The sequence below is a fragment of the Lagopus muta genome, chromosome 1 (assembly GCF_023343835.1).
Source record: "Lagopus muta isolate bLagMut1 chromosome 1, bLagMut1 primary, whole genome shotgun sequence".
Classification (NCBI taxonomy): Eukaryota; Metazoa; Chordata; class Aves; order Galliformes; family Phasianidae; genus Lagopus; species Lagopus muta.
The window spans coordinates 12,288,682-12,314,538 of record NC_064433.1 but is presented as its reverse complement, the minus strand read 5'-3'; the positions used below and the strand labels follow the sequence as shown (position 1 = coordinate 12,314,538).

At 41.9% G+C, this 25,857-nt stretch overlaps 1 protein-coding gene across 1 annotated transcript in view; it reads left to right on the top strand.

Annotated features, from left to right (window-relative positions):
* Positions 1-25,857, top strand: part of PTPN12 (protein tyrosine phosphatase non-receptor type 12) — a 68,966-nt gene that overhangs the window by 5,283 nt on the left and 37,826 nt on the right. The window contains exon 2 of the mRNA XM_048949736.1: positions 25,421-25,529. Coding sequence (XP_048805693.1) covers positions 25,421-25,529 — 109 coding nt within the window. The remainder of the gene's footprint in view (positions 1-25,420; positions 25,530-25,857) is intronic.

Below are 25,857 nucleotides of genomic sequence, written 5' to 3'. Positions count from 1 at the left end.
TGAAGGTTTGCGTATGGCCTTTGGATACTGTGAAAATGCCCAGGAGGAACATATGATAGTCTCATCGTTGCACTTCGTGGCATGCACCCCAAGTAATGTAAATGGCATGTCAGGTACTTAGCTTTTATTCGGATCTCAGTCCTACAGTGCCTTTTGGTGTAAGCAGGTATGCACAGATGCATACTTCCTATATAGGCAGATGCTGAGAGAGATGGAGGTCTGAGAGCACCATAGTTCATCTGCACTGCATTCTAATCTGGAGCTCTGCACAGCCCCATATGTACACGTCTGTACATATTGGTACACATGGCTGTATATTTCTGCGTATGTGTGATTGCTGTAGAAACAGTTTCTTGTTTTGAGGTATGCACAATTTACCTTAAAACTGTGATGTGTTCAGGCTATTTTTCCTGTGTGGAATTGTTGTTAAATAGAAGTTAGCAGCTCTGCAGGCAGGGAAAGTTTAATCTGAATATCTGCTTATTTAATGCGTATTTGTTAATAGAAGTGCAACGAAAATCCAAAACTTTTAGAATTAATCTGAAAGCCATTAATCTGTAGTAAATAGGAATTGTTTGATTTTCTTCACTGTTACTATTTAAAATTCGTGGGTTGTGTGCTGAGGATATGTTTAGTATGTAGGAAGCTTTGGCCTAGAGAAAATAGCAATGCATTTTTAGTGCTGGGAGCAGCAACACGAGTACATGTGGTAGAACTGAAAGCAGAGGATAGATGACAATTTTCTTCTTGATTTTCTGAAACACTTTCTTTAGGGCGAGGCATTGAAGGTCATTTGTGGAACTGAGTGGAGCATAAATGAATTGAGCAGTGCAAAAGCTCTTTGTGCTTTTGGGAAGTGCAGGATTTTCTTTAAGTGAAGCATGGATATTCAGTTCTATTTCTGCTAACTAGCATGGGGATGTCGCAAAGAGGCTAAGCTCCTGGTTTCCCTGCTTCGTCTGATTAAGAACTTGACAGTGTAAGGTCATCTCATGAGCAAACATGAAATTTGGTCAGAATGTGTTCCTGGAAGGAGAGCACGCTGATCCAGCTGCGGGGGTTTGGATCCAGAACTGCAGCTGTGGGCTGTGGCTGCACTGTTGGGTCACTGCCTCAAATCCTGCACCTTCCAGACATGATGTGCGGCTCTGGCCCAGTGCCACTGAGGCAGTACAAGAGTTAATGAGGAGCTCTGCTGGGAAAGCAAGTTCCTCAAAAGATGAGGAGGGAGAGAGGGCAGTGAAGGACCATTGTTCTGAGCTGGGAGCCTTGTTTTGAAGTGTCTTTGAGTAATGATATCAGAATGATTAAATCACTTGAGACTTGCAGAGGAAAGTTACAGCTTGTATCTTGGAGGGCCTCTTCTGTCTTCCCTTCTGCCATCAGCTTCAGCTGTCTTAGGAGTTACGTTCTAAAAAAGATGATATAGAAAAAATCCCTGAAGATACTAAATAGGAGATATAAATGGATGACCTAGTTTGGGTGACCCAATTTTTGTATTGCTACAAATGGATATTTTCATTTCTTAAGAAGCTGATAATCAATTTGTGGGAATGCTTATAGGTAATGTTGCTGTAACAGAATTGCATTTTGAAAGGAAAGTTTGGAAGAATTGACTTAGCAGCTTAAAAAACAAGTAAAAAGTAGCTAGCTGATGTAGCTACTGACCCCAGTGAGAAGAAACAGCTATTGTAAGAGGATTGAAGCTATGAATGATGTTTTCTGGTGGACTGAGAGGTCCGTGAGATCAAAAGTGCAAAAGCAAATAAAGATAAGTTTCATTCATTAGGATTTCTAGAAGGAAGCATCAGCAGTTCTGAAGGAAGTTCTGCCATTATGCTCCTGACAGTTACTTGTTTTATTTATTTTACTTCTGAACTCCCTTAATCTAATAAAAACAATCAAATCGGTGAGCGTTATTAATGTGCCATGGGCAACTAAATCAGGAGAGTGAAAGTAGTAAGTGCTGTATGGATTAGTTGCCTTGTTCAATGTTTAGGTTGCTATCACAGACTTTCTAACACAGTTGCTAAGTGATCTTAAGCTTATCCATGTAACTTAGATTTCTTCCTCTTTTAGGGGAAGGGCTATTCCCTTACTCCTGTGTATGTTGGAGGGCAGGCTTTGATTGTTAAACATGACTGAAATGTATTAGTTTTAGGCAAGAAGTCTCAGTTATCAGTTTCAATGTCTAAAGTGATGGACTGGAAAGCTCCTGAGGAGTAATTAGTTTAGTTAAAGCCATGCTGCTTTAAAGAACATATGCACTACTTTCATCTCTTATTTAGTTACAATTTTGAACTTGTAAATTTTAAACAAACTTGTCTTTCATTAACTCCCTTCTTATGTAGTCGTGTCAGTCCCAGCCGGTTTTGTTTATTTCTCTAAGGTCAGTGTTCAGCGGTGTTCTCTCAAATGGTTTTGCATCTTGCTGCATTTGTGTAGTGAGTCTGTCTTATTGCCTTGTCATTCCTACTGGCTCGTGTGGATGACATCTGCTTTTTGTTTTTATCTAAGAACACACAGATGTTTTGTACCCTTTGTGATCGCAGGAAGAGCGGCTTCTGCATGGATCAGTGAGATTAAGAGCAGCGCTTGTTTTGGTTCTGGAGAGGTACTGACTGTCTCTCTGTTGTGCAGCAGGACTGCAACAGGAACAAGTGGCTGAAACTTCTTATTTTAGACTAAACTAAGCAGGGAGAGTCAATGGGAGGCTGAAAATGAAGTGTGGCATACAATTGACATGGCCTCTGCTTTGTGCTTTTGTTGAGGATGGGCCGTAAGCAACGATAGCAAAGATGTGCTCTGTATCTTATCTGCTGCTGGGTGGATAGTGTGGATGAGAAGCCGGTTTCTTCTGCTGAGCCAGAGAACTGCAGCTGTAGGTTCTGGTCCATGCAGGTCTGGCTGCACTTCAGAGCCCAGTAGGCGTGATTCCAAGCTGCTGACCATCTCTGAGAGCTTTGGGGGGGCTTGCTGGTCTGGAATAGTGAACTTCTTCCATTGTTTGGTTGCTTTTTTTAATAGTCTATATGTCTATCATTTATGTTATTATGCCATGATGGTACATGATAAAGATGGCTGTCTGGGTCCCCATTTTGAAGGATGTTATATGGCTTTCCTGTCCATAAGTGCTCGAGGGACTTGCCGGCGTGTATTACACATCATGGTGAAGTGACTGATTGCTGTGGGAGCTGTGCAGCTCCTGAGAAGCATGAGTGGTCTTTCACTCTGTCCTAAATATTTTACTTCTTGTTGGACTGTATTTGACTTCCCAATGCATAACCCTGTGATGGAATAATGTCTTTTCCCAATGCACCCAGTCTCCTGGTAGCATGTATGGCACTTGCATGTAGCATCCTACTGGTACAGATGTTCTTAGGTTTGTTGCCCACTATTTGCACAGCCTTACTGAACAGAACTGAATAATTAAAAGAACAAACTCAACAAACAAACCCAAGTGATGGGCACAGGGTGCTGCACTTTGATAGGGGATGTCTGGGGTTTGTAAGGTGTTGATGGGCTTCTGTGGTGGGAAATATATTAGGGTTTGCATTTCTGCAGTGAATCAGCTTCTTTTTACTGCCTTTCTGTGTGTAGAAATCAATTTTAAATCTTTTTTTATTTTCTACGTCAGTCTTTGCCTTCCTGTGTAGAAAACAAAATTGTGAGTTGTAGCTGCGCTTTCTTTATTAGTTGCTGCTCTCATATATTCTGATCATTTTAGCAAATAGGTAACTGTTAATTGAAATGAATACAGCTGTCCAGAAGGAGTACTCAGTGGGATCATTTAACTCAAAATAAAGCTGGAAAATGAAAACCTATTCTGGAGGGAAGGAAATATGTAGGTTAGCTTATCTGCTTCAAGAACCTGGGAATTCCTGCAGAAATGAATTAATTATAAATTGCCTCCAGGGCAGCACCCCTATTGCCCAAACTGTGAAAGGAAGGAAATAATCTTTCAGATATGGTGAGCCTCCCCAGATCACTGACTGTTTTGTCGTTCACTTTTTGTCTGAGACTTCCATTTTTAGCAGTGTAACACACAAAGGTACCTTGTTGGTTTTCTTAATGACCAAACTAAGGTGTAAAACTAATTTTAATTTCTTTCCTGTGAGGTGGCATCAACGTAACTGAGTGTAAATGGTAATGGAGAAAAATGACTGTTTGTAGGCACGTGGAAGGATCTTGTGCTTCAAGCACTCACTGGAGTTGATTGTTCACGAAGAAATGTTCTGTTTTTTATGGACACTGTACTTTTCTGTTCCTTCCAGTTCGTGAAGTGTAGGCCTAGGAAGGGAAATATTACTTACTTTGCTTTCTTTAACTGATTTTTGCAATGAAATTCTTAACATCAGGGCTTTGCACTTAAACCTTTGGACACCAGTGTGTTTTCTAAACTCAGTGCTCAGGGTAAGTTGTCCTTAAGCTGGACGTCAGGCTTTACAAAAGTTGCTCACAAATCTGCATTCTCAATGTTTTTATATTTTTCTTTACAAATGGAAGTTTTTCAAAGGCTGTTCCACAGAACTGCTGTGGGAATTATCATAAAATTGCTCCACTGTTCTGTAGAAATGTTGCACCAGTTGTTTCCTAAACTGGCGCCAGACACTTTTTAAGCATTTTCATCAAATGATGAAATTTAGCCTTTGAACAATCTTTTAAAATTTAGTTACAGCGAAAATGCAGACTGCAAGTTGCTTAGAACTTCAACTTACTGTTTTTTCTGTCTGAAGAGAGCAGGTAGAAACCTGAATACATCAAACTGTGGCTGAGGGAAGCCTACCTGTATTTTTATTTTTCACTAATTCCACGAATCTGTAGCCTGTAAATAAATGATTTGAATCGGGAGACCATTAACAGTGTCGTTTATAGACTGCCATTTCCTAATGGGAAATATTTAATGCTAAAATTGCTCACTAGTACCAGTGGTGGTGAGTTTCACTACAGACTGCCCTGCATGAGCGCATGGCTCTGGCCACGTATAGGTTATTAAACACGATGGTACTTTTGGTGCAAAGCTATAGCAACACATCCTCCTGGTGCAGCACTTAAAAAAGCATTGCACTGTGTAAATGGGTGATTGTGTGAAAACGAAGCCAGCATCCTGTTTGTACAGTCTTATAGCATACATAATAAGCTTCCCTTCCTGTATTCATAGAAAAATGTTCCGTGTCTGGTAAGGTAAGGCAGTGTGACCATCCAGTGAAAAATGTGTGCATATTTAAAAACAAAATAAAATAAAAATAACAACAACCTTGGTAATTGTATTTTTTGTTCTTTAGTGGTGAAGATAACTTCCAGACGTTAAATGTACATCAGGCCAGGACATGCTTGGAATTGAGGGAAAATAGTAGGCAAGTAAAAAGAGAATTCAGTCAAGGATGTAACAAAGTGATGAACTGACGTATTTCAGAGATACTGACGGTACTGCAGAGGTAAATAGGAGCGTATTGAGTTTGATGGGAGGATCTTGTAGGGCACATCAGGGAATCACTGGAGCTAGTTTGAGAAAGCAGATGCAGAAGAGAATCCTATTCTCGCATTTCATGGCTGAGTCCTTTAGATGTTGTGGGGTCACTGAAGTACTTACTGCTTTTAAATCTCCAGAACTGAGTCCTGAAGTGGTGAACTCACTGGATCTTGCTGATTGTGTGCATTTTCCAGCTGTTGTTCCTTGTGGCCTATTCCAAGAGGAGTGACAGTCACAGAATAGACAATATTTACTTTAAAGATCTGATTTTTTTTTTTATTTTTTTATTTTTTTCCCCTGTTAACATAACAGATTCCTGCTAGTGTGGTTCTGGAATTTAATGTCAACAGGCAGCAACTGAGAACATAAAATGCTCTCTTCGTAGGAATTCATCTCACTGCTTTTATATGCTGGTACTGAAGATTTGTTTGGAGAGATCACAACTCTTCACTTCCTGTGTTAGGCCAGCTTAATGTGTATACAAGTGTCATACTGAGTGGAAAGTACATCAAACCTTTAGGCTTGTGAACTGGGCTCGAGAAGAAACAACTGTGTTGGGGAACTTTGCTGGTGCAAGGTGTGTGTGTTACAGTACGTGTCCTTCAAAAACCTCCGCAGGCATTTGCAAGCTAGAAGAAATGCTTGCACTTGTGGGCTTCCTTCTGCATTTGTCTGCTGCTGTCTCTTGATTTGTCTTGAGCTTGTTGGATCTCTTCTGAGCACTGCATAAACACAGTACCCTTTAGGAATTCTACAATTGTCAGCTAGTAGTTGAATTATCCCCCTCAAGTGTGTAGTTTTCCACTGGGCTTAGTACTTGTTTCAGATCTTATGCAAATTGCAACATGTGTATTTGATTGAGCACATATCAACAGCGATCCATCTTGGATATTTTATTTCCAGTCTGCTTCTGAATGCTTCTTTTCTCTGTTCCCCTTTACTACTATTATCCTTAGCACTGTATTTCTGGAATGGCTTCTTGATTTTTAAACTATCAGTTTTTTACTTCTTTGGGAATGCTGAGTGGAAGGAGGGAGTGGAAAATTGTGTGAACAATGTGCCTGTCCTCATCTTTATCTTCCTATAGTTGAGAAACTTCAGAACAAGCTTTAGGTTTATACAAATTATTATGGATTGAATGAACTGAAGGCAGGTGACTGTAGTGTAGATGTGTCTGTACTTGGCATTTCAAAGTCAGGAGGCAGTAATGCTGCACATCTCATCCTATTGCTTGTCATGCCCTTACTGACTCTTAAGGGCAAATGTGTATTCCTGTCTGGACTCATTAGCATTAATAGCCATTCTTGTTGCTCACTGGAATACTGATGTGCAATGCTAGGAACAGAATGAGGGGAAGGAAGCCTTTGAGGGAAGGCACCATGCAATGATTAAAGGTGCCAAAGCTTTAGGAAAATGCTGCTGTTCCTACAAGTGAAACTAAAGCAGATGTTGCTGCAAGGCTCAGCTTAACTGACTGTTGGAATTAAATTGAGGTATATTAAAGCTATTGATTTTGTTTGGAATGCTGCCATGTCCATTGAGGGAAAGAAAGATTGAGAAACTGGTATGTGTCATACTTGGTTAAAATAGTGTCTTTTATTGAGTGCTGGATGCCATTATGTTTGGAAAGGAACATGTCTCACCCCAGTGTAAACTGCACACAGTTCCTGGCCTGTTTCCTTGCTAGAAGTGTTGTAGTAGGCAATGAGAGCTTCAGAATTTTAGAAGTTGATTTTTTTGCTGACATAAGACATACCTGTTTCCACACTGAAAAGCAAGTCAAATAATTTTTGTGGATGTAAATAGCAGTACAACGTGTTCCACTGAAGTTATTCAGTACTGTGCCTCACTTTCCTAGTTCTTTTTTAATGTTACATGAAAATCCAAACTCACTTCACTTCTGCTGTCTCCTACCTTACTCTAACATTTCAGACTTTGTTCTCTCTTATCTACCTCTTCCCTGTGTAGCTTTGATAGATCTGTTCCGAGGAAGTAACTTCATAATGCAACTTTCCTCTCTTCTGTGCTTCATCTGCTTGTTTTGTCACTCTGAAGAACCATGACCAGTGCTTTTCCATTACCTTAAAGTAGTTGTGTCAGTTCTCTACTTGGAAGGCTGTACTTGGTAAGATGCTATAAACTATACCCCTTCTTGAGAGAGGTAAAAAAAAACTATTTTGATGGAGACTCACAGAATCACAGAATGGCCAGAGTTGGAAGAGACCTCAGGGATCATGAATCTCCAACCCCCCTGCACATGCAGGGCCACCAACCTCCCCATTTAATACCAGACCAGGCTGTCCAGGGCCGCATCCAATCTGGCCTTGAACGCCTCCAGGGACGGGGCATCCACGACTTCTCTGTGCAGCCTGTTCCAGCACCTCACCACTCTCTCTGGAAAGAATTTCCCGCTGACATCCAACCTAAATCTTCCCTCCCTCAACTTCAAACCATTTCCCCTTGTCCTGCAGTTATCAACCCTTTCAAAGAGTTGAAGAGAAATAAGCAGTAAGAAGTTTCAGGAGGAAGATGCTCAAAAGCAGGAGGTTCCCTGTGGGGATGACGTGGCGTCAGGAGGGTGCACACAGGTTAGTGGGCTGCGATCCCTCTGGCTGCAGGGAGAGCACTTCATGTAATGCTGAGTGAAACAGGCAGCAAAAATGAAGAAGCTGTGTTTGTGCCAGGAATTGTCACCGGGATTTTACCATCAAATAAGGCATAGCTCCGGTTTCTGCAGACAATGAGCTTTGTAATGCTAATCTCCCCGTGTCTCTTCTGATTTGTTGGCAGTCAGAGCTTCTCACCGAGTCACCTTGCTAATTCCGTCTTTATCTTCTGTTTCTCCAGTATGAGAATGTGGATTTTACCACAGCTGTAGCACAGTCTCAGAGTTTGTTGAAGTGTGTCTGTAAACAGAGAAGAGGCATTTAGTATTGAGCAACTTTCCTGCTCTTAGATGGGCAACTGTGGGCTGCAGCCAGTGTCGGTAACGAGTTACTGTAAGGACAGCCTTTGGTCTAATATGGGGAAGGAATTGCAATAAAGGAGATTAGTGGCTTAGGAAAAGAAGATGAAAGAAAAGAGAACTGAAAGAGAAGTCTAAGAAAATATTTAAATTGTCTGGGGCAACTGTGAAGTGATTGATATGAAAACAATAAATTGACTGTATAAGAAGCTGTTGTTCCTTGTGTTAACTGTTGCTTCCCAGACAGTAAAAGCAGTCAGACTGCCCTTTGTCTGCAGCTGGTGGGGATGGAGCTCCATTCTAATGGCAGTTCATTGATTGTGAAGGGGGTTGGCAGTCTTGAAGAAGCAGCATGGCTCACTGCAAGCTTTAACACCTCCAGAACTGCAGAAGTAAAATATACCTATGTCCACATTGTAGAATCATATCGATAACAAAAAACTGTTCTTCCCTGGATGCCATGTGTTAGCTCCCCTAATCTACCATGGAGAACGGCAGATGAGTGCACACTGGGCACTTCCAGCTGTAGCCAGATGAAACTTGGCCTAAGTCTGAACTGAGCCATAAGAATTGAACACAAAATATTTACTTTCTTTCAGGTGTTATAGCTGTAATTTGCCTATGAAATGTAAAGGCCTAGAATCTGCTTTTGCAATCTTATATTTTTGATAATGTCTAAAGAAACTGAAGAGTTGTATCAAATCCCATTAATCCATTAGTGTTTGTGATTCACAGGGTTTTCATAGTGTTTAAATACTTAATACAGAATTATTAATTCTAACTTACTAATTATTAAACCAGAAAGGAAATAGATGCAGATACAGCATAAATAAAACTTGTAGAAAATGTTGTTGGACTTGGGACTTGGTTGGGATGCTCTCCTTATTGCTGTTATTGCTTCAGTGGGCCACTTGTTCATTTAAATTATCAAAGTAATTAACTTTGGACAAAGACAGAACAGCAAGCAGAGTGTTCTCATTGTATATATATGCACAAGGGTAGAAAAGCCTGACATTATTTCCTTACTGAGCACAGTTGAGAGGTTTCTTTGTACTCTCAGCCTATGAGCCAAGAGGTAAAACTATTGAAGACTTGCTCAGGCAAATGTGAGTTTGTAGGAGATGTGGTTTCTTAAAAACATGAAGGAATGAACAGCTGAAGTGATCTGAAGACTGTCCTGATGGCAGCCATGATACTTGGGACAGAGCAGGAACATGGAGGAGATGGTGTAAAGCTGCCAGGAAAGCACAATGTCACATAATGCAGCAGATGTATTCTTAACTGGGGAGAAAGATGATTTAAATGAATTTTAGGACCTTAAGGTATTATAGGGTTTCTTTCAGAATATTAAATAATGTCCTAATATGTTCCAGCCTAATGCCTTATTTCTTTATTCTGACTAGTGGATAATGAGAGACAAAAAGGAAAAAAATCATCCTCCCCATTTCTCTCAGGGCACGTTGAGTTCCTGCACTGATACTGCTTCACAGCCCATCCTTGCCTTACTTATAAATGCTTTACTCTTTTACTGCTGTGTAATTTCTTTTTGTTCTACTTCCTCTTTTTTATTTTTTTTTAGTTCCCATTTTAAAGGAAAAAGTTGTGGTGAATGTGCTTTGCCTGTCTGGCAAGGACATATCAGTGCCAGTGGTTCTTCTGGCTGTGACTTCAGCCAGGTGCTGCACCTGCTCGAGCCCAGACCCGGGTGGCTTTCCTGCTGGGAGACTGAGTGAGAGGTGTGTCTGGGAAACTGCTGTGATTCCTTTAAAAAGAGAGAAATCTGTATTTTGTGACTCACTGGGTACTTTCTAATTTGGCACGTGTTATGGTTCTAAAATGAATTTCTTGTTTTCTAAGCTTCATAGCCTTCCCTGTCTCCTTCATGAGAACTACCATGTTTCTTGTGCTTGCTGTCAGTGTTGTGATTGGTTCCTTAATAACGGAGATCTTATGCAGTCCCAGCTGTGCTCATGTATGTTACAGAATCTCAGCTTGACTTCCCTTCAGACCTTAACCAACCTTGCTTGCCTCTGCTTTTGTACTGAAGCTGCTTCCCCTTTGGCCTGTCAGTCCCTTGTCAGTTCCCCTGTTGCCATTAGTTTCCCAATCAATCCAGAGTAGAAGATTCCTTTTATATTGGTGTTCTCCTTCTAGGCTCGCACATACAGTTTTTATGAGTATCTAGGTTTAGTTCAAACTCATAGAAGCACTCACCCACCCTTTCTTCCTGCAGCAGGCACATGTGTCTGAACTTTGACTTCTGCTCTCTCCCTCTGTAGGTGTGGTGTTTCTATGTCTATTACAGAGAATTTCACTCTGCTATGAGCATTTAATCTATTGTTTCTGAGCCTAAGCCTTTAGGCCTGGCTTCATTTAGGCTTAGAGAAGTACTATTCTTTTCTTTCTTTCTTTTTTTTTTTGGTCCAAAAGTGTTCTGTGTGTTGGTTTAGCTTTCATGAACTTTGGTTACTTTTTTTTTTTTGTTAAGAACTGGGAAGCAGAAGTGCAGCCTTTCTATCGCCAATTCTGAGTGCCTTCATATCTTTTGATATCTACGTTTCCTCCATTGTGTTCTCTGAAGCAGCTCATGATCTTCAAACTCTCCTCATAATCCCAGGGGTTGGAAGGGACCACTGGAGATATCTAGTCCAACCTGTGCTAAAGCAGGTTCCTGAGACAGTAGATCACACAGGAAAATGTCCAAGTAGGTCTCGAATATCTCCATGGAAGAAGACTCCACAACCTCTCTGGTCATGTATTTCAGTGCTCTGGCACCCTCACAGTCAGGAGTTTTTTCATTACATTTGTGTGGAACTTACTGAGTTGCAGTTTTTGCCCATTGCATCTTGTTCTGTTACTGCACATCACTGAAAAGAGCCTGGCCTCATCCACTTGCCTCCTGCCCTTAGCTATTTGTAAGCATTGATGAGATCTGTCTCCACCCCCAGCCTTCTCTTCTCCAGGCTGAACAGCCCCAGGTCTCTCAGCCTTTCCCCATAAGAGAGATGCCCCAGGCCCCCATTTGTTCTTTGTGGCCCTCCACAGATACATCCTTTGGAAAGTAACGATTTTGAGTCTGTCTTGATGGTTTTGAGACTTAGGTTTTGCAGCAAGGAGCTCTGCAGAGGCAATTCTCAGTAAATGGTTCAGTTTCAGTGTGTACTATTCCAATAATCTGATTGAGTTGATGGAACAAAACTGATTCATAGGAGTAAGTGCTTTTTTGGCTGAACCTTGGGACCAGGGCTGTGTTATTGTTCTGTGTGACAGCCACAAATATTACTTTTGCTGCTGCTGCTTCAGTGGGGGCACAGGTCACCGTAGGGGATGCTTTGTAAGGATTTCCTCTTAACAATTGAGCTGATGAGCAGGAACTGTAGGTCGCCTTCTTTTCGTTGGCTTCCAGTGTTTCCTCTGCCCAAGAGGACACTGACATCTAGTGGATGGGTTCCATATGCACTCTGCAAGCAAACTGCTGTTCTATAGCTATCTCTAGTCTGTGAGGCTCTTGCCGAAATTTGTTCAGATCCTTAGGATTTTTCTCAAAGGGGAAGAAAAAAACAACCCAAAACAATCGAGAAAGCAACCTGGCCAATGTCAAGTAACTTCTCTTGGGGTTTGAGATTTAAGGGTCGCGTTGTCAAACCAGTTGTTGCTTGTTGGGAGCGTTTTGTTCAGTCCTGTTGAGTGCATGTGAGCCTCAGATGTTTGCAATACAATGATTTAAGATATTGCTTTCCTCAGTCGCCCTCCCAGCCTATGAGGAGCAGCTGCTCCCTGCACTGCGAGAGAAGAGGCGGATGGGACAGTTTGCACCTCTGAGACAAAGAGCTCCTCTAAGCTGCCTTCAGGTCTGGGCCTCTCCTTTTGATGAAGCTCAAAGCCCGATGTCGCGCAGGAATGTTTTCTGCAGCTTGTCCCACACATCTGGTGGCTCAGCTGGGATCTGGTTGGCAGGACAAGTTTTAGCAAAAGAACAATTTCTGCTGAGATGTTTCTAAGCAGAGGGCAGCATGTAGCTTTTATTTTAACGTTAATATTGCTTCAAGATAAAAACAGAAATTTGAGGTGAATTAATGAGATCCTACTTCTTTAACGAAGAAAATAAACACTGCTAGAAAATGAATAGTTGAGTGGCCAGGTGTGATACCTTAAGGGTGCTGCTATTGAGCCGTTGTCTGTGAGCACCTAGCATTCCTGCTGTGGGTTACTGTTTCATCTCTGAGGGTTAAAGTCGTTCTCCACAAGCACTTGTTAAGCAGTAACATACTGTTGGGAGGCTTGTTTACCCTGCAGCCACTTTCTAAATGAGGTTAAAATGAGGCAGTTCCAAGGTATCTAAAACTGAAAAGAATTGTCAGAGAAAACATAGTAGACTGGCAGTGCTTAAAATGGGAGCGTTAGACTGAAATGAATTGATGACGGTATCTAAAAATGAAAATGCTGCTTCCTCTTCCTGAGAAAATGTTACATTTTGTGCTGATGAGTGCTAAGGTTATTTTATTAATTGCTTACGTTCTTTGGTTACTGCCATAGCTCGTTCATCGCTGGATGTCCCGTGTCCCATTTCTTTGTGTGACAGCTAAAGCAGTTACAAACTGTCACTCAGCTCATTTGGTTCTTAGTCACACGGCCACCATCACTGTTAGTGATCAGTGCCTTCAAACCTTGGTGTACTTTCTATTGTCTCAATAGTCATTGCTTCATTGCTTCTTGTAATATTTTCATCTGCTTTATTGATTGCTTTCTAGCTTTGTCATCAGAAAGTCTATTAGCATAATCTGCTTTTAGTGATAAGTCATTAATGAATATGTCTGACAGGACTAACACAGAGCTGTGTGTGTTGTTGTGTTTTTGTGATGGTTTTTTATTGTTAAGAAACTCTACTGGTGAAATCCTTTCCATCAAATGGTTTGTTTGGGGTTTTTTTTCCACTGTTTCTCTTAAAAACCCCGGTCTGGCCTGAATTCTTATGAAAATTCACACGCTCTTTGCAATTGGCACTGAGTCAAACACTTCTTCAGGGCTCGGATGAGAACAGCTTCCTTTCCCAAGAAAGGAAACGGGCTCTTCTTGCTATGTCACTTACTCCAGAGATGAGAATTGCAGATAAGAATCTTGAGGTTAGATCTGAAAGTATTCCTGTACATTTCTGAAATTCCTGGAAGTAAACCTGTCATCCAGAACTGGGTGTGTTGAATAAAGTTGTTTGTATCCCAAATAGAGGCTTTGGCTGTTGTTTACCAAACAAGCGGTCTTGTTCTACCTTCTGGATTGTAAACATGCAGCTCTGGAAAGCAATAACAATTGAGGTTTACTTGAAAAACATGATCAGCACCTTGACTGACAAGGTGCTTGCCTGAACCAGATTTATTTTACTTGTTGCCTTGAGTAGCTTTATGGTTTTTGAAATTTGGTGCTGTAGAAGGGCAGTGTTTGACAAAGGAGCAGATTGAGAGGCTGCCTGCAGAGTATGGGCATGGAGGGAGGCTTTGTAGATTTCTTTGCAATTGAGTGTATGCCTCATGAGGTCTGCAACATAGAAGAATTTCTGAGATATCCTGTTAATTAATTAATTAATCCTGGGCTCCATCAGAAGAGGGGTGGTCAGCAGGGACAGGGAGGTGATTGTCCCTCTCTACTCTGCTCTTGTGAGGCCCCATCTTGAGTACTGCATCCAGGTCTGGAGCCCCCAACACAAGACAGGGAGCTGCTGGAGAGGGTCCAGAGGAGAGCCATGAAGACCATCAGAGGGCTGGAGCACTTTCCCTACAAAGACAGGCTGAGGGAGCTGGGCTTGTTCAGCCTGGAGAAAAGGCTGTGGGGTGACCTCACTGCAGCCTTTCAGTACCTAAAGGGAGCCTGTAAACAGAACAGGAATCAACACTTTGAAAGGGTAGATAACAGCAGGATAAGGGGAAATGGTTTGAAGTTGAGGGAGGGAAGATTTAGGTTGGATTTCAGGGGGAAATTCTTTACGGAGAGTGGTGAGGTGCTGGAACAGGCTGCCCAGAGAGGTTGTGGATGGCTGCTTTTGTCTGAGTAGTTTCTTTATGGCTTTCTGCTCTGAGAATGGTGTTGACTCCTACATTCCCTGTTCTTTCTGCATAGTCTGATGGAAAGGTGAGCTCTTTCAAACAGGGATGCATTTCTTAACCAGAAATAGACAGGTGGAACAGATATCCACAACTAGCATTGCAAAGTTTCTTTGCCTATTTATAAGTATCCTGGTGGTGATTGCTAGGGCTATTGCAGTTGAAGTCTTAGTACAAGTTTGTATCTTTCATGAGACTACTTCTTTCTGGCTCTTAAAATGCTATTGAACTCCATCATAAATAGCCTCTTTATAACTAGCACATTCCTTGGCTTCCAGACACAGCCCTGAAGAAGGAGTGAAAATAGTTCTAAGTGTGTTTTCTGCAGTTAATAGAAATGTATTTTCTACTTGCTACCTTTATTTCCCCCTCCATCTTCTCTTTTTTTTTTTTTTTTTTTTTTTTTGCTTTTCATGTCAACTACATACTTAAATAAACTCAGCTGTAGTATATGTGTTACTGCATGGATGTACTGATATCAGAAGGGTGGTTTTGTGCTTAAGTCTGGAAACGTAATGACTTTTTTTTTTATGGGAGCACTCCTTAAAACCTTGTGGCTGCTGTATTTGCCAATTACAAACTAACATAACTAGTGAAGGGTATCCTCATCTTGCCTGCTGAATAACAGGGGTTCTACACTTCCAAAAGTCTCTGCACATAGTGTATTTCTATATAAGTTCACGCCTGCTTCTGGGAAAAAGAGAAATTTATTGTTAGACTTCTGGTGAGAGAGGAAACCAATGCCCTTTTATTGCTCACATATCCAACGTCAGCATGTTTCACACTGAGCTCATGTCATCACATAATAATTCAACTGTGATTGAAGTTGAGTCACAGTTACTAAAGAAAGTCACGTAAATGAAAGGAGTAGCAAGTTTGAGTTCCACAGATGTTTCAGGAAGGTAATTTGGCCTCCAAGCTGGATTTTAGTTGCAATGCTTCTTGAACATACACAGCTATGCTTTTTATTAGAGGATTTGTTAGGCTCCTGCTTTTCAGCATCAAGTAGTTCTCTGTGAGCCTTGCTGGGCAGTGCCTCTGTTTCAGCTCCATGGGCAAGAAGTAACTGATAAGAGCCATAGCAGCCACAGCTGACTTTGCTGCGGGGGCAAGCGGGGACAGGACGTAATACAGCTCAGCAGTGTGGTAAAGGCAGTGTGCAGTTGGAGTCTGACTATTATGTGAACCCTGTCCAAATATTTGACTGATGATCTCTGGAATTTGATGCCTCATTCTGCATACAGTGAAGCCAACAGCAAGGGAGTGGTGAAGGATGTTGGGAAGAAGTTTTAACAGCAACAGATTGTTTAACCATGTTAATTCTCCCTGAAAAAGTTGACGAACTAAATGTTCTTCAAAGAAGGGGGCTTAGGTGATATCTACTTAGTTCCTAACGTTTCTAATTTGTCTGTTTGGGCTGTACAGTATCTGTATTGTCTGTTTCAGCTCCTGCTTTCAGCATGCTTTTTGCTGGTTGGGGTTGTAATGTGCAGTAAGGCAGAAGCTCTGAAATGAAGGAGCTGTGGAGTTGCTGCCAGTGGTCACTGGCTCTGCCCCTCATACAGCTCTGAAGCTTGGGTTGATTTCAGATGCCTGACTGAGCTGGAGTGAAACCTCCTGCCTGTGGGGTGTTCTCTGAGGAGAAAATCTCAAGTCATGCTTAGGCACTTCCTTCTCTGCTTCCATGGCTTGTTTGTGGTAATGCTGCTACTCTGGCATGTGTTTTTATTCCATCATACCCCTCAGGTTTTGACTTCCCCATCAAACTTTAAGTGTGCTGTAGGAGAGGTAGGTAGGACAAGTCTCTGCTTTGATTTCTGTTTCTGCTGAAGGGCCTGCTCCAATTAGCGTCACTCAAGTGGTGGCTCAGTTCAGGTATGATACTGACAGTGTCAGCATCACATTCGGGACTGTCAGCATTTGACTTCAGAGCTAGTTCTGTCTGGGTGATGGTCTGTGCTGTGCTTTCCTCTCCTGGCTGAGGGAAGAAGAAAGGGAGTCTTTGAAGACAATTCTTACCTCTGTAATTTGGAGTTTAGAAATGAGCAAAAATGCTCCAGCTCTGGTGGAATGGAGTGGAAAGCTCATCCTACTTCTCTGAGTTGCTTTGGGCCCAGCTTCTCAGCAGACCTCCTCTCTGGTGCTGCAGGTTTTTCTCCTTGCTGTTGGTGACTGAGATGAGGATATTGTTCAAACTGCTGTGTACATCTGTATATATGGGTACATCTCTGCCTAACATCAGTGAAACTACTTGTGGTTATGCTGTATGAGCAGCTGAAATCATTGGGACGTAACAAGACTGAGCAGTCTTGCTCTTGGTTCTGGATGCTGTTCAGCAAGATGCTTGCATCATGATTCAGGGTTTTGGGTATATTCCCAGCTGACCTGTGGTTGTGCTGCTGAATCCAGCAGTGGTTCTGTGGGCTCTGTAAATGCCTGTGCTGAGTGCACATGCAGATGACATCTTGCAGAACAGCTACAATAAAGCAGCCTCCTCCTCCTCCTACCCCCAGTGTGCCTGAACCTTTTCTGTAGGAAGCTGCTGAAGGTGGGAGGGTTATTCCTCTTTGTACCCTTGTTGTGCTGTGGTACAGGGCTTCCTGCTGCTAAGGAAGTATGCATGTAATGAGAACCGAGCAGTCAGCCAATTCTTTGTGCCAGCTATTTACAGGCATCTTATGATAAGACCTTAAATTCCTAGTCAGAACTGAATGCAGATTCAACTGAAATGAGACTTAAATGTGTCTGTCAGTTTCTTGAACAAATCAGCTGAACTATTGGAATGCTGGCGGTAATACTGTGTAGCACTGATAGAGTTGGCATCTACAGTCTCCTGAAGAAAAGGTTGCCAAAAAAGTTTGGAGGTGGGAAAACTTTCTTTTCTTCTTTAGTGCAAGATATGTGTTGTATTTGGTAGGTTGACATGCATAGCTACATGGCAAGTTTTAAGAGTTCTCACAAAAGAAGTCGTCGTCATTTGTTTGCATTAACATGAATATTAGTTCTTTTGAAAGCTTGCAGAAGGTTGTATGGAGGACAACTCAAGCCCTTACTGTCTTGACTTGAAAGCTGAACTGCTTGTGAAAAAGGAATTGGTGAGAAGATTGGTATGACATACCAATCTTCATACAAAGATTGGCATATGTTGTATGTTACAGTTAGCTCAGTTTTGAACTGTATTTAATAGCTGTTTTTTTCACTAAGAAGCCCTTGGCTCTTTTTGCAGCCCTGCTGATTGATCCCACTGTAACACTTAATTAACTGGAGTGCTGTAAAAATGTTCTTACAAATTGTTCACTGTAGCTTTCTGTAGGAACGTTACCTTTGCAATCACACAGCAAGGTAAGATGGATAAAAGCTGCATGCGTTCGAAGGAAGACTTGAGAAGAAATTCAAGGTTAGATGAGAATTTTTAATACACTTATTCTGTCAGTGCACGCACAAAAATACTGGAACCTAAATGCTAAATGAGTAAGAGGATAGCAGCAAATCCAGTCACCTGGAAGTTATGCTCCTAAGCAGGAGGGTTCTTGGGGTATGAGTTCCGTTTCCTGGTGTCTTCGTGTTTTGTTTCCTTATTCTGTTTGTGTTTGTTTTCAAGAACTGAAAATGTTGTGGCCTGTTGGACAAACGTGAGGTTACTTCTGTTAGGAATTATTGCTGTTAGGAATTATTGCTGAGCTCCTTTCGTACTGTTAAACAGCATGTTATTTGTGGGATGTGCTAATTATAAATGCCTTTTCTGTTTTTGCACTGAGATGTGTTTCCTAGACTTCAAACCAAAAGTCAGACTGCTTCCTCATGACATATTTTCACATTAATGGAGATGTTCACATTAATGAAATCACAGAATTACAGGGGTTGGAAGGGACCTCATGAGATGATTGAGTCCAACCCCCTGCTAAAGCAGGTTCCCTACAATAGGTAGCAGAATTAGACATCCAGCTGGGTCTTGAGTATCTTCATAGAAAGAGTCTCCACAACCTCTCTGGGCAGCCTCCTCCAGTGCTCCATCATCTTTATCATAAGGAAGTTCTTCTGCATGTTTGTATGGAACTTACTATGTTCCAGTTCCAGGCCATTGCTCCTTGCTGGCCATGCTTTTATAATGCATCCTAGGCTAACTCCTTGGCCAGTTCATCACTCACTGTGATTGCTGATGTTCTGCCAGCTGTGTTGTCCTGCACATTTTCACTTGACACATTTGTAGCAATAGATAATGCTAATGCAACTGCTCCATTCAGGGATAGAAAAATTACAACTTCAATTTGAATGTGCGAATTAAAATGCTGTGGAGCTTCTAAAAGCATCTGAAGTCATATGTTTGTAACTTAATACAGGATAGTGAAGTTTTGGTAGTTGAGTGTTTTGCTTTATCTCCTTTAAGCAGGGGGTTTCCTTGTGTGTGCTGTCTGCCTTGGCTAATGCTTCTTTACTGAATTTAAATCTCTAAATGCTGCAATGAGGTGAACTCTCTGAGAAAACAGCCGGCCAAGTTCAGATAACACAATGCAATATGCCACCTAATACTGGAACAGTGTGGATCCCAGTTTGCTACCTAATTGTAGAGGGACTTCTCTTTTATAGGGTTCACACAAGCTTCCTTGAACACAGTGGAGGTTTTCAAATGAGCTGTCTTCCTGCAGTGAAATACAGAAGATGGAACTCTCAGTGGAATCTTGACATCACTCCTGCCTATTAATCACTTCAGCAGTCCTTTGGAGGAGTGCCCAGAGTTCGAGTGTCAGTGGGTTTTGCCAGAAGGGAGAGCTGAGGTAGTACGGGCTCCCTCAGAAGTTTGGTTCTTCCGATCAGTTCAGCTTGCAATCTGTCTTAGCTGGCTGAAACCACAACGCAGTCCTGTTTCAGGGCTTTGTTTCAGAGAAATGGGTTCAGTCTGAACTATTTCTTACAGCCAAAGCCATGCGGAAGTGTTGAGATGCAGTGAAGCTTTTTTAATAGAATTGGATCATTTTCCTGTCATTGTTTATACTTAGTGTTTGGGAAAGCTTTTTCCTTGCAGCACGAAGTCTAGAAATTCTTAAAAATAGTTCTTTGCAAGCTGACAGGAATAACTGGGAAAAGACTGACATTTGCCACAGGCATGGGCTGTTTTTCAAATGCTCCCAAGGCTCAGTGGGAAAAGGCATAATCCCAGAAATGCCCGTGCTTCCTGTGCTGGCAGTGATAAAAGGCAACCAGGTCTCTGCATGTGTTCCTTCCTGTGCAGCCTGGAGCTGCAGAGGTACCCATGGCTCCTCGGAGAATCCATGCTACAGCTGATCTCATTCACATCATCCTGCCCTGGTGTTTCCCAGAGCTCTGGGTGATCAGAAAATGATGTGGGGAAACATCAGTTAGATTTGGAAGGACTGTAGGCTGGAATACTTGCAGAACCAAAATGGTTTTAGGAGAGTTCCTTACAGGTATACTTTCCTCTCTGCAAAAGAGGATTGGGAATTCTGCCTTAGTAAAGTGTATTAAATTACTGGGAGGAGAGCACAGCTGAACATCACGCACGTGTTTTTATTCCCCTGCATGCCAGTAAGCACAAAGAAATGTTAAGCTTATGCTGGAAAGAGCTGTCTTAGGAAATGAGTGCATTAATACATCATTTCTTTTCAAGTGTTTCCTGGTGTTGTTTTATGCTTCAACTATTAAAAGAATTATTATAGAAGATTTCCTTCAGTGTTCAGATTTTTTGAGTATTTGATACACTGTAGTGAATTTTGAGAAGCCAAGTACATTCTTGTGTGATCAGTGCCGTCTCCCAACCCTGCTGCCACAGCTGTCCACACGGAACCTATGAAGCCTGTGGCTGTTGCCTGTTATCATGTGGCAAATGGGTTGTGGAAGCCTTGGAGCACTCCAGCAGCTGAGTTTAATGCTGTTATGTGCTGTTCCTTAGGTACAGTCAGAACAGCAGTGCTTGCTTCAATCTGCCTTTTATGCTGAGGTTTTGGAAAGTAAGTCTTAGGAGAGTTGCAGAGGGTTTTGAATAAGCAAATTCCTGGTGAATATTTTTCACGTGTCCCTTATGGAGGATCCCAAGAAAGAGGCACAAGAGCTTAGATAACTTAAATAAGGTTCAAGCTTTCAAAGTGAGTATAAATATTTTCCACAAACAGCATTTTTCTAGAATTAAGCTGTATGTCTTAACAGAATCATAGAATGGCTTGGGTTGGAAGGGTCCCAAGGATCAACAAGTTCCAACCCTCTGCCACAGGCAGGGCCACCAATGTCCAATCTGGTACTAGGCTAGGCTTCCCAGAGCCCGTCCAACACATCCTTGAACACCTCCAGGGGTGGAGCATCCACAGCCTCTCTGGGCAGCCTGTGCGAGCATCTCACCACTCTCTCTGTGAAGAGCTTCCCCCTGACATCCATTCTAAACCTTTTCTCCTTGAGCTTAAAGCCATGCCCCCTGTCCTATTACCTGAGTAAAAAGTTGATTCCCCTCCTTTTTATAATCCCCTTTTAAGTACAGGAAGGCTGCAATGAAGTCTCCTCACACACAGCCTTCTCCAGGCTGAACAAGCCCGGCTCTCCAGGCTAAACAAGCTTGACTTTGTAGGGAAGTGCTCCAGCCCTCTGATCATGCTTGTGGCTCTCCTCTGGACCCTCTCCAGCAGCTCCCTGTCTTTCTTATGCTGGGGACTCCAGACCTGGATGCAGTACTCCAGATGGGGCCTCACAAGAGCGGAGTAGAGAGGGACAATCACCTCCCTGTCCCTGCTGGCCACCCCTCTTCTAATGGAGCCCAGGACACCATTGGCCTTGCGAGCTGCAGCACACTGCTGGCTCATGTTCAGTTTTTCATGTCACGCTTTCTGAAGTGTGAAATAGACGCACAGTGTTGACTGTGAAAGTCAGAAATGTTTTTTAAACTGACTGGACGCAGTTCTTTTTCGTGCAGTAGGATTCCATGTGTTGGATTTCAAGAGTTGGTTTGTCTCGCTAAAAACACTGAAGTAGAACTTTAATCATATTACAGAATATAAAACCACAGTGGAAGTTGGAATTAGGCTTCTGAAACCCACCTTGTTCCAAGGACTCGCCCCAGCCCTCACGGGGTGTTTGTCACCATCCCAGTAACCACAGCACAGTGAGCAAGCAGAATTAAACTCGAGTATTTTTAATGAGAATGAAAGTTAAGGCCTTGTGAATGTAGTTCTTTGTCACAAATATTTGGTTACTTTTTGACAACTTTATTCTTAAAGGTAGATGTGAATGAAGGTTTGTGAGGTCCTGGAATAGCTGTTGTGGTGAGTGTGGAAGGGGTGTGGGGCTGGTCTGTGTCCCTGTGTGTGGCTGTGCGTCTCCTGGCAGTTGCACTGCCTTACTTAGCCCAAGTGAGCTTGCTTTGTATTGCAGACAGCTCTGTATGATGAATTAGCATGAAAGAAGACCGTGACAGATCTCGCTGGATGTCTTTCATTGATTTAACGTAGTCTGAACAAAATTCTTTCTTTCTCTGCCGTGCCATTACCCCGTTCTGTCACTGAGCACATTCTCCTTGCTCTGGTCACTCCAGGCTGTAGCCTAGGAAGCACTGCATCTCTTGCACCCAGAAGCAGGCTGTGTGCACACTACAGTGCCTTTGTGCAGAAGCCTCCTTTTGCATGCAGTGTGAATTCTGCTCCTGTGGTCCAGCATTCCTCCTGGTGATTCAAGGCTCAGTTTTCAGAATTCTTTCCTTACTTTTAAGTGAAGACATTCACTTAACAGACAGAAGCATAAAGTAGGTACTATTCTGTGTAGCTCAGAATACTACGCTAAAGAAGTATAAAGATACTTATTCTTTTTTGGTTGCTCTCATGGCTGTGCTTACTTACCTGCTATTACCCATATCACAAAGCAGCGGACAAATATGCATGACAACAATGAATCCAAAAGTAATTTAGGAACAGAGATGTGTATTCTGCCACATTTCTTTCCTGGTTTTTGCCTCAGAGCTGGCCTGTGCTAGTCCTGCTTTCCACTCTGTTTTGCAGATTTTGTAAGGGAAAAGGATATGATGAATTATCTCATTGGTCTCCAGAGAATGCAAGTTGGTACTGGGCCATTTCTGGTGTTTTCACCTTGCAGTAGATCCATACTATACCCTATACAGTTTTTTTTTTCTTGCCCACCTTTAAAATAGGCATAGCTTTTTGATACCTGCTATTTCTCCTGTACCACTTCCTCAGGTGTCTTTTTTCACAGAAAACAACTTCTGCTTCTATTCATGGTGTTCAGAGGTTTCTTTTCCCTCTAGACTTTACTCTGTTACTTTTTCTAAGTGCAATCAAAGCACTTGTCCCAGAAAAATAAGAGGAGATGAAAAATAAAATATTGAGATGAGGAGCATATTTGTGGCTATGCTTGGGAAGAATCACTTTCTTTTTGTGGGGTTTTGTCTTTTTTGGATTGTAGGCTCATCACTTCTTTCAAACTACTTTTCAGTCTTACAATTGTTGGCTGATATAGCTGAATTATATTTGCTATTTGTAGACTCCCGGTTCAGTGTCCAGTCTTAGCACTGCCAACTTTTGTTTTAATTTGACAAAGGTAAGGGCAACGTTAAATAGGGCAGTGAGTCCTTGGTGCATTTTTAAGAGGAAATGTTTTACTCTGAGGGCAGTGAGGAACGGCTGCCCAGAGAAGCTGTGGGTGCCCCATCCCTGGGGGTGTTAAAGGCCGGGTGGGATGGATGGGGCTTGGGGCAATCTGATCCAATGGAGGTGTCCCTGAGCCATGACAGAGGACTGGCAGTGGATGGTCTTGTAAGGTCCCTTCCAACCCACACAGTTCTGTGATTCTGTGTTTCACCATTCCCTGGTATTCTTTGTCTGTACCATGTCATAAACTAGAGTTCTCCAATTGTCTACTATATCACAGAAAATCACAGAAACACCAAGGTTGAAAAGACTTACAAGATCATCCAGTCCAACCATCCACCCATCACCAATAGTTCTCACTAAACCATGTCCCTCAACACAAAATCCAAACGTTCCTTGAACACCTCTGGGGTCAGTGAGTCCACCACCTCCCAGGGCAGCCCATTCCAGTGCCTGACCACTCTTTCAGAGAAGTACATCTGCAGGTTTTGAATTTGCTTTTGGTGATGCAAAGGTTAGCATGGTCTGCGTGGAATCTTCTTGCCTGGGACTGTTAACAAGGCTGCTCAAGAATTGAATCTTTCTATTTGATGTATAATCTTTTCAGGTAATATATTTAGCACTTTGGTCAGCATTTGGTCAGACTTTCTGTTCCACCTAACATTGTAAGTTTTACAAGAATAGTGTTAAAAAACAAACAAACAACAAAAGAAAACAATGCATTAATTCCATTACTCATCCTGGCATTCAGTGGCTTCATCTGACGTAAAAGTTCTCTTTTTATAGAGAATTATAGAGCTTCTCTATATGCTTTTTTTAAACAGTCTTTATTTTTGCTCTGTAAACACCACTTTTATGAACTTGCATGCGTATTAGGAGAATCCGTGCAGTTTCTGTCCATCATTTACATGTTTTTCACTGTGTCCAAATTTCATGGAAGGATTTTTCTGTAAGTAGCAGAAATACTAAATTTCTTTCTATTCCTTTCTGTTTTTTCTGGAGGAGTCATTGAAGGGAGTTGAATTACCAACTCATTTTTCCTTTTTTGTTAGGCTGATTGCAGTGATTCTTCCAAGTGTTTTTGTAGTCTTAGAAGAATTCAGGAAGAAAAGTGCCTTTCCAACTGGTTCAAGAGTCCTGTCTGCATGTTGTTGTGCAATCTGTGACAAACACAATGTGCGTTTCTGATTAACAACCAGCCTTCCACAATTCCACAGCCTAAAAGAAAACCATAAATGTTTTGAGAGTTCAGGACTGATTTTCAAGCATCAAAGATGAAGGGGAAGCATGAGCAACCTGTATCCCACTCCCTGCACAGGACCCCCCTCACTGGAAATACTGACTTTTATAATTCTGTCTTCCTGCTGCCCATTCTGTGTGCTGCTCCCCTGGCACTGACAATAGTGACTGTTTAGCAACTACTGGTGGTGGCTGGAAGCCAGCATTTTCTTTTTGAGGCCATCAGGTTCCTTTTTAAATCTGTGTGTCAATTCAGAATAAGATTAGGTACTTTTCTCCCTTCTCAGTTTAAGGTTGCAAGTACGTAACTTGAGTGGGATGAATGAAGCTGTACTGCTTTTATTTCCTGCACTGCAGGAAGGGATGAGAGAGTTTTTATTAATAGAGGCTTTGCTTATTTCAAATCTAGAAGATTTGCAATAGGTGCAGAGTGAGAAGGTTAGAAGGTTCAACAAACCTTCTGTCACCCACTTCATTGAGAACAGTGTATACCTGAGCAGCAGGGCCTTTGAAAGAAAGACCAGAGAAATCTGGATGAGCTTGAAACTCAGTGGGAGTTGAGTGTTAGGAGCTGGTAGCTGCCCAAAGCCAGGTTCTTCCTGCTCAGTTGTCAGTGTGAGCTCAACAGCAAAATAACAGCTGTTCTTAAGCCAGCGTGATCTGTGATGTTCCTCCGGGAATCCTGGACAATAACAGATGTTTGTTTCTCACATGTATTCTTGATAATGCACTCCTTATTCCCTAACATGACAGTGTGTGTTCTCATTAAAATGCAGCTGTGTGACCACAGTCTAGCAGCTTATTCAGAGTTCTGTGTAGAGTCTTTCCAAGTTGGTTGTAAACTGCTGTTGAGCAAAAAGTACCTACCGGGTAATCAGGCTTAAAAAAGAACAACAACAACAACAACAAAAAACTGGTGAAAACTGTAAAAATGTAGGGGAAGTTTTTTTGAGTGATCTGTTTATCCATATACATCAATGAAGCTGATACCTAACCATGTCTCTATTGCCTTAAGGCTTGAAAAGATAACATAAATGTTTTATTTCAGAGATTAAGAAGATTATCCACAAAATACAGAACAGAGAAGATCTATCCAACAGCCACTGGTGAAAAGGAAGAAAATGTGAAGAAGAACAGATACAAGGATATATTACCATGTAAGTCTTATTTGTTTGTTAATAGAGGATAAGGGAAGGATAATAGAGGATAAAGTACTCTTAATGTACTCTAAATTTCGTTATTTAGTTAACAACAACAAACAAAATTAGAGATGCTTTGAAAGATCATTTTCTTGGAGTTTTTATTTTTAACTTGGCAGGCAAAGTGGAGATTTATGTATTTTGCTGGGGGAGTTATCACCCAAATATACAATATTTGCTGGGTCTCAGGCCATATCAAGCTGAGGCTTTCATTTTAACTCTAGGACCTTACTGTGTCCTTAACTGTATGTATCTTTTTCATTTTCATGATGGAAAATGAACATCA